The sequence below is a fragment of the Pectinophora gossypiella genome, chromosome 10 (genome assembly GCF_024362695.1).
Source record: "Pectinophora gossypiella chromosome 10, ilPecGoss1.1, whole genome shotgun sequence".
NCBI lineage: Eukaryota > Metazoa > Arthropoda > Insecta > Lepidoptera > Gelechiidae > Pectinophora > Pectinophora gossypiella.
This window is the reverse complement of record NC_065413.1, coordinates 8,434,224-8,442,322: the sequence shown is the minus strand read 5'-3', so window position 1 is coordinate 8,442,322 and position 8,099 is coordinate 8,434,224. Positions and strand designations below refer to the sequence as shown.

The 8,099-nt window shown below is 36.7% G+C and overlaps 2 protein-coding genes across 3 annotated transcripts; one reads left to right on the top strand and one right to left on the bottom strand.

Annotated features, from left to right (window-relative positions):
- The first annotated feature begins 1,420 nt into the window (after window positions 1-1,420).
- LOC126370488 (lysozyme-like) lies at window positions 1,421-3,534 on the top strand. Of its 2 annotated transcripts, none has more exons than XM_050015369.1 (3): window positions 1,421-1,644; window positions 2,560-2,718; window positions 3,323-3,534. In XM_050015369.1, the coding sequence occupies exons 1-3, from the start codon at window positions 1,518-1,520 to the stop codon at window positions 3,460-3,462; spliced, it is 426 nt and encodes a 141-aa protein (XP_049871326.1). In that variant the 5' UTR covers window positions 1,421-1,517; the 3' UTR covers window positions 3,463-3,534. The 2 variants fall into 2 exon arrangements, with proteins under 2 accessions (XP_049871326.1, XP_049871327.1); XM_050015370.1 differs by lacking the exon at window positions 1,421-1,644 and adding an exon at window positions 2,124-2,272.
- Window positions 3,535-4,254: 720 nt separating this feature from the next.
- LOC126370481 (pyrroline-5-carboxylate reductase 3-like) lies at window positions 4,255-7,116 on the bottom strand. Its single transcript, XM_050015360.1, has 5 exons — window positions 6,917-7,116; window positions 6,577-6,836; window positions 5,934-6,158; window positions 4,872-5,083; window positions 4,255-4,667 (listed from the first exon to the last, which is right to left on the bottom strand). Exons 1-5 carry the CDS (start codon window positions 6,987-6,989, stop codon window positions 4,604-4,606), a joined length of 834 nt encoding a protein of 277 aa, XP_049871317.1. The 5' UTR covers window positions 6,990-7,116; the 3' UTR covers window positions 4,255-4,603.
- Between the last annotated feature and the right edge of the window lie 983 nt (window positions 7,117-8,099).

Sequence of the window (8,099 nt, the reverse complement as noted above, 5' to 3'; positions counted from 1 at the left end):
CTTGTTGTTATAAGTAACAGTGTCGAAATATCGGGAGTCTCGTATCCCCATTTGAACGCGGTAAGAACCCCTTATTATGTGCTTTAATTATGGTATACATAGGTACCTATACATAGGTACAGCTACTTTATATGTATAGGTATACCTACCTATTATTTAAAATGGACGTAAAAATACAATATTTGGATAGGCACCAAGTCAAAGCAGTAATTCAATTTCAAATTCAAAAATATCTTTATTCAGTAGGTAACATAGATTGAATCGTCAATTTTTACATAACGAACGTCTCATCCGCCTAAAACTACTGCAGCTTCACACTACCTGTATAGCCGGGGAAAACAAGCTGCAAGAAAACCTCGGCACAGGGCCGTAGACTTTCTTAAAAAAAAAAAACATAAAATATTGGTACTTAGTACAATCGAGTAATTTAGCTGCCTAATATCAGTTCTCACACAGTTAATCCAATGCATTCATATCTTCTAAATAATCACTAACTTTATAATAACCTTTTTTGTAAAGTTTTTGTTTAACTACTGCCTTAAAACAGTTGAAAGGCAAATTCTGAATGTCAATGGGAATCTTATTGTAAAAACGTATACATTGCCCCTTAAAATAATTATTCTTTATTCTAGTGGTCAAAGATGAACGAATCGAAGCCACCAGGTATGGTTACTTACTATGTATTAGTGCTTAAGTAGGAATAGTTCTTTACTTTATAGCTTTACGCAATTCTACAAATTTTTACACATATTTCTAATAGCAGTGAAGTATGGGTAGTTTCCTAGAACACAGATAAATTATGTAAGAGTGAAACTGATTACTAAATAATTAAAACACATAATTACGGGTTCTTACCGCGTTTAAAGCAGGAAATTGGACTCCCGATATTTCGACACTGTTGTATCGGGAGTCTCATATCCCTGCTTTAAACGCAGTAAGGACCCGTTATTGTGTGTTTTAATTTATTATGATAATAACCGCGTAAAGGTAAAACAATGATTACTAAATAGGTACCTAATATACAGATCTAAAGGTGACAAAAGCCGTTTTCTATTGTCTATTTAACTTACTTATTAATTTTAATAAAGGAAAAGGAAAACCTAATAATAAGTGCGACATTTTGTCACGTTTTTCTATGACGTCACAAGTTGCTTTTTCATACAAATTCCATAGTAATTTCGTGTTTTGACGTTTAGTAAAAAGTAACTCATTTGACTAATTGGAAACTAGGTACCTACCCTATTTGGCTATATGATCCGTGATAGACATGCTGCGACCATTTAACAATCGCAAAACAGCCCTTATAAGACCCTGGCAGTAACATTGTGGACAACGAAAAAGGCAATGTTCAACGTAATCTTGTCGATAATTTGACACCCAACAGGTTTCGGAGACCAATTAAGTCATACATACACTTGAACAGCACAAAATACAGATTCACGTAGTATTGCGATCCTTGACACAATCGCCTCTCACATTCTCAGTTTTGACCGTATCAGTCGTATTTTTTCTCTGAAATGAAAGGGATCTTTTCTTTTTTTGTGCTGTGTACAGTGTTCCCAAGTCAAAGCAAAGTCTTCACCAGATGTGAACTTGTCAAGGAACTGCAGAAGCAAGGTTTCCCTGAGAACCAGTTGAAAGATTGTAAGTTTGCTTTCTTCATCAGCAGATAGGTCTACTTACATGCCTACTTACTTAATATTCGAAGTATTAGGTAGGTACAATGTTCTTAAAGTAATGAAGTGTAGATTGATAGACTTGTTAAGCTTAGGTAGTACCTACTACCTACTCGTATTTACATGCGAATATGATTTGAAGGCGCGGTTCACACATTTACCGAATTTGCCTTCATAAACCGCTTCTTATAGTAAAACCTTGATACATACAGGCAGAGGGACTAAAGGACTGCGTTTACGTTTGTAAAGCTGCTGACCGTACACACATAAGTATTAGTAGGTACATAATATACCAGTTAACTGAAACTATATACCTACCAGGGGGGTTAAAAAGGCCACATTGACGCAATTCATCTAAGAAAGCAATATTGCAATTTGACATTTGCGCATATAGCTAGTGCGCATTGCGTACAAATGTCAAATAGCAATATTGCTTTACTTAGGTGAATTGCTTTAGTGTGGCCCTTTCAACCCCCCAGGCCCCCAGGTGGATAAATAGAGTTAACGACGAGGGTATTGAGCATAATTAGTCACTGGCAGAGGAACAATTTCGATGCATTCGAGGCGACGTCATTCTAACTTTGTCGCAAACTTAAGTAGGTACAAAGAGACATGTGTGAAATTAAGTGGTTACATACAACAACACGGACCTCCCGTGTTAGCACCACCACCACAGATGCTGTTATTGAGAAATGAGTCCATTCATGAGTCCGTCCATTCTATTCAAGTACTTACCTATAAATATGCGTTTATAAAACGATTGATGATTGATGAATGTCAAGGTAGCAAAAGAAGTGTCAGGATCGAAGCAGATGGAATTCCAGTCTCGTTTTTCCCCAGTGGAATATAGGAGTGAGTATAAGTATGGGACTATGTCTAACAGGGGTATGTCTAGTGGAGGCAGAGAGCTCACGCCGGACGGACGCGGTGGGCGGACCTGATGACGACGGGTCCTACGACTACGGCCTGTTCCAGATCAACGACCGCTACTGGTGCAACTCCGGGGATAAACCGGGGAAGGAATGCCATGTGCGGTGTGCAGGTAACGTTGTTTTTTTATTACAATCTCAAAGTGACGACGTAACCAAAATAATGACCTAAAAATGCCTAAATCTAGTGCGGTCGGGTCATTAAGTAAGGAGGAAGCAGTGGCAAGAAACTTGTGTTTTATATCTATTGATATTAGTAGTAAGTGTCCTATCGAAACTATCTCGACTCCTGTCGGGATATATCTCAACATCTTTCCGAGTACTACATATAAACAACCTCTCAGCGACCCGTTACTGAGCACATGTCTCCTCGATCACCCGAAAGCAGTATGGAGCATACTTACTCCATCGTGTCGCTCACCGAAAGATCTACAAAATGATTAATAGATATATTGTTTCTTCAGTTTTCCAAGGTCTAAAACCACTACTAAAGGAAACTAATTTCTGTTACTGTTTTTCGAACTGATTTTCATTCATTCGAACTCTCCACCTATTTAGTGACTAACGAGTCGACCTGTTACTAAGAGTTCTTACTCTTTTCGGTTGATGTGGAGTATTGAGTGTTGTGCCCAGCATATAATACCAATAGGCTGTTATCATTAGATATATTATTCAAAGAAAGATATTTTTAAATAACAGGTTTAACTTTTTCCACAGATCTACTCAGCGATGATATTTCAGCGGCATCAAATTGTACCAAGAAGATATACAACATACAGGGTTTCAGTGCTTGGGTGGGGTGGGTAAATGAGTGTAACAAGAAAAAGTTGCAAGATCTGAGTGATTGTATTTTATAACAAACAACAATTATTGTTTTTTTATACAATAAAATATCAATGTTTCTAATGCAGAGTCAACTATTATCTATGTAAATTAGCAGTGAAAGTTCGTTATTTTATATAAATTGACAACGCTGGTTTATAAATGTTGCTATAATTAAATATACAATATTCAGAAACTTTTATGGATAGAATAACAAATAAACCATAAATGGTAACAACATCACAGGACTTTGGGATTAATGCTTAAATTAAAATAAATTATAAAAAAAGGTGCTGATTCCTGCAGACACAAACTTAATTCAACAATAATTAATTTAATTTAGTTCAACAGTTCTAAAACTAGCGTTATCTCTGTCTTGCACTCGACATAAGTGAGGGACGGCACTATTATTAAAGCTGTCAGACTGAGATAAAATTAAGTTTTGCCTACAAGAATAGGTACTAATATCAATTGAATACTGTCGAAAATACAATTCAAAAAGTCATGGTAATTTTATCAGATCTATAGATCAGGACACCATAGGGTTACATGCGAATAGCAAAAAGAGATTCTCAATTGCGATAAATAAATAGAACAGGACTAGAAACAAAGCAATTAATGTGCAGCTTTAAGATCCATCTAATAATTTGAGGATTGCCTTAACAGCTAACTACACTTGTTATTGCAACTGCAGTTCTCATATTGCCAAGAGGTCCTAAAACAGTCAATATATATTTAATCTAGACATAGAATACGGAATAATACTACCTATAGAACAGTTGTATGTCTGTAAACCCCCCCCCCCCCCCCCCCCCGCCATACTCCCCTCCGCCCCGCACAAATTCGATCCGGCCGCCGGTCAAACCCCCGCTAGGACTTCTTTAGTCTTAAATGGCCGTTAGCTGATTCGGATTATACTTATGCGTTACCATAGGGGCACACGATAAGAATTATATTTTTGTATTGAGTGTCCGAAGTGTGACCTAGGTCCTAATTAGGTCTTAACAATAAAAAATGGGAGTAAAAAATATGACTTCAACAAAAATAAATGCACGCTTTCAATAAGTACAATAATTGAACATTCTACAAGTGGGTCATGGGTGGGTCAATGGTAAATAGTCATGGGTCAAACTCATGTACTATTTTGAACTTTAAAGTTCCTACTTCTTAGTCAGTCTATTTTTTTCCAAGCTGGCTAGTCTTAATGGTAGAAGCTTCAATTGCGTTTATAAAGGCAGATCTGAAATAAAAAAAAAGAATTGGTTGGAAACTGTATTTAAAAACACGCAAGGTTATTTGTTGAATGTGCACTAGCTGACTGTAAAAAATCTTTTAAGTGTATTGGCTACATCAGATTAGAAGTATCAAATACATTTAGAACAAATATCATTATTTTATTTATTTACATTTTATAATGCAATAAAGAGTATTTTTTAAAACAAACCTTATTTTATTGTCCTCAAGGATGGCAACCCCAGCTATAGTGCTGCCCCCTGGTGAGCAGACCTCATCTTTGAGTAACCCAGGGTGCTTCCCTGACTTGAGCACCATGAGACCACTGCCCATCACCATTTGGGCCGCGAGGCGTTGGGCTTGGGCTCTCGGAGCACCCTGTTTTACTGCCCCATCAGCTAATGCTTCTATGACAAGGTACATCTGTAATGGGTTCAGGTTTATTAAACTAGAAATTTAGGTAGATGCCTAATCACCAAAGGACATGATGATAAATAATGCAAGGGCTGATTGGGGCTAACAGCTGGATTTAGTACACTAAGTGAATCAGTTTCAAAAAAGTAAAAGATGCCCAAATAAACGAACATGTAAATTCTGGTTGTGATTTAATTATAAATGAAATCAGTTAAAGAAAAACAACATCACATAACCATAGAATAAGGAATAATACTATGTATAGAATGGCAACTCTCCACTCCAGCAGCTGAGCTAGGTTAGCCTCACATTCTTAATCATATGGGCGTTAGACATCACACATACAGAAGTGCGTGTATGATAACAGCAATGTGTAGTGTCTGTGTAAAACGAGACTTATTGTCTGAAGTGTCAGGGGTGTGACATAACTCCCAACAGAATAACAAATAATTATGTAATAAATGGTTAAAATATGTGTACTTGGTAATTGTACTGTATTATCAAGATTCTCTAATCTTGTTAAAAATCTTAGTATTAAAAAAACATACATACATACATAAACTCACGCCCGTAATCCCTAATGGGGTGGGCAGAGCCACAAGTAATCAAGACAACTTGCAGCCACTAACTTGCTTCTATGCTGTTCTGGGAGCAAATAAAAAACATAGAAAACGTTCAGCTGCTTGTCTTCCCGGGCATGTCGTAAAAACCGACAAGAGGGATTGTGTCCTCTAACATGATGGACTAATGTTATGGGCGATAGGCTGATCCCTTATCACCATAAGGTTCATCATATCTTACGACATCGTATCAACAGTGGCTGCAAGTTATTAAAAAAAGTACATGAAAATCAACTTACATAAGCTGGTCCACAACCAACTAAGGATCCTAATGAACCCATCATGCTCTCTGGAACTCTCTCAACAACTCCACAACTGTTTAATAGCTTTTCCACAAGAGCACATTGTTCCTTAGACACCGTAGGATCTGGAGTCAGCAGACATGCTCCAGCACCCACCATCAATGGAGTGTTTGGCATTATGCGAATAACACTTATGGTCCTTGATAGTGTATTGTGAAGAACCTGAAATATACATGTAATTATAGGTAATAAACTATATGAATGCATAAAATTGTACTGAATGTAGTATAGTTGGTACTGAGAAAGTATGACAAAACTTAATTTGAGATTTGTCAGGTTTTCAGCTCTTCTCAATTGGATCTGCTTCTGTTTAGTACTGAAAAGGATAAATTAGAATGCCCATTGTAAATGTTATTTTAGTCAAAGAAATTTAACCAATTTGTGTCATCTCATCAATATAATATTAAATGTGGTGATTTTTTTTCTCATAAATATTTTTTATAATTACCGCACTTGTGGTGTGTGGAATATTATCAAGGGGGCAACTCTGTCACTCTACTCTACTTAGTGTGTGTAATTCATTTATGAAATAGCAGAAAGAACAGTTGTAGTACACAATAATAATTCTAAGTGAACACACCTCATGTAGATTTTGAATAGAGATTCCAGCCAACATAGACACAAACAATGTATTTTTCTTAACGGGTGCTGTCACTGTTGTCTTGAGACAATCATTAACAGCAGCTTCCAACATGCCAGGCTTCACACCCAGAAAGATAATGTCACATTTATAATATACATCACCATTTTGACATGTAACATTAGCACCTAAATCCTTCCAATGTTCAAGGTTTTCAACGTGGGGTCCTGACACCCATATGTTGTTCACAGGATGTGCTTCTGAAAAAATAACATTTCGAAAATTAATATTCAGTTTTAGTCACATTTAGTCAATTATTTATGTAAATGATAAATAATACCTTTAGATAAAATTCCTTTAAAAATCGCTGTTGACATATTCCCACCCCCAATAAAACCTAAGTTGAAAGGCATTTCGTTATTGCAATATTTTATAAATATGAACGCCAATAACAATTTTGAATTTAATTGTAGTAATAAATTAAAGCCTGAAGCTCCCAACAATCAACACGGCAACGTCAGACAGACACGACACGTCAAAAGCAAGATGACATGACACAACACTTGACAGTTGACATTTTTAGTTTTAATTTTATTATTTATTCTGAATCTTTGCCTATACAGCCATTGCTGTAACGTGACCAAACATTAGCTATGTAATTGCCTGCAAGTAGCCTGCATGCTAAGCTTATGCTGAATGGCTCAGTTGCCACGCCGTAACTTAAAGGAGCTCGCATATTTCTACCAATACGATTAGTTTTTATATTGAATAGCTAAAAGCGTTAGTGTAAGTATTACGCAGTATATTTACTATTGTATTAATATTTTCTTATTTGTCGCGTCGCATGAAAATGATGCGTACAGTACAGCGTGCTACGGGGTTAAGATAAAGAATAAAATAAAAATTCAGATTTTTAACCATCACGATTCATGAGTTATTTCCGTTATTCTAAAACGGAACGTAAAGTATTAACAATGTTACCAGTTATACAAAAATATTACACTCATGGAAGTAATGAGGGATTTCCAGGCGAAGTTCCCCAAAAATATATAGATGGCGCTGTGTAACTTTAACAGGATAATTACTTATTTTCTCATTATTCAGGTACTTATTTTTTTTTACTTAGTGGAGTTGTATGGTAGCCTGCAACGTAGTATTATTCCTTATACTATGCCTGCCCGCAGTCTGTATTACACAATCGTCATTCGATCTTTGAGTATAATATAAACAGCCTATATACGTCCCACTGCTGGGTACAGGCCTCCCCTCAATCAACCGGAGGGGGTATGGAGCATACTCCACCACGCTGATCCAATGTGATGGAGGTGTTTTTACAGTTAATAGCCGGGACCAACGGTTTACGTGCCCTCCGAAGCACGGATTCATCATACTTTTTCGGACAATCAGGTGATTGTTCGAGTGATTCAAGCCTGAAAAGTCCTTATCAAACAAAGGACAGTCTCACAAAGTGATTTCGACAATGTCCTCATTGGGAATCGAACCCGGACCTCCAGATCGTGAGC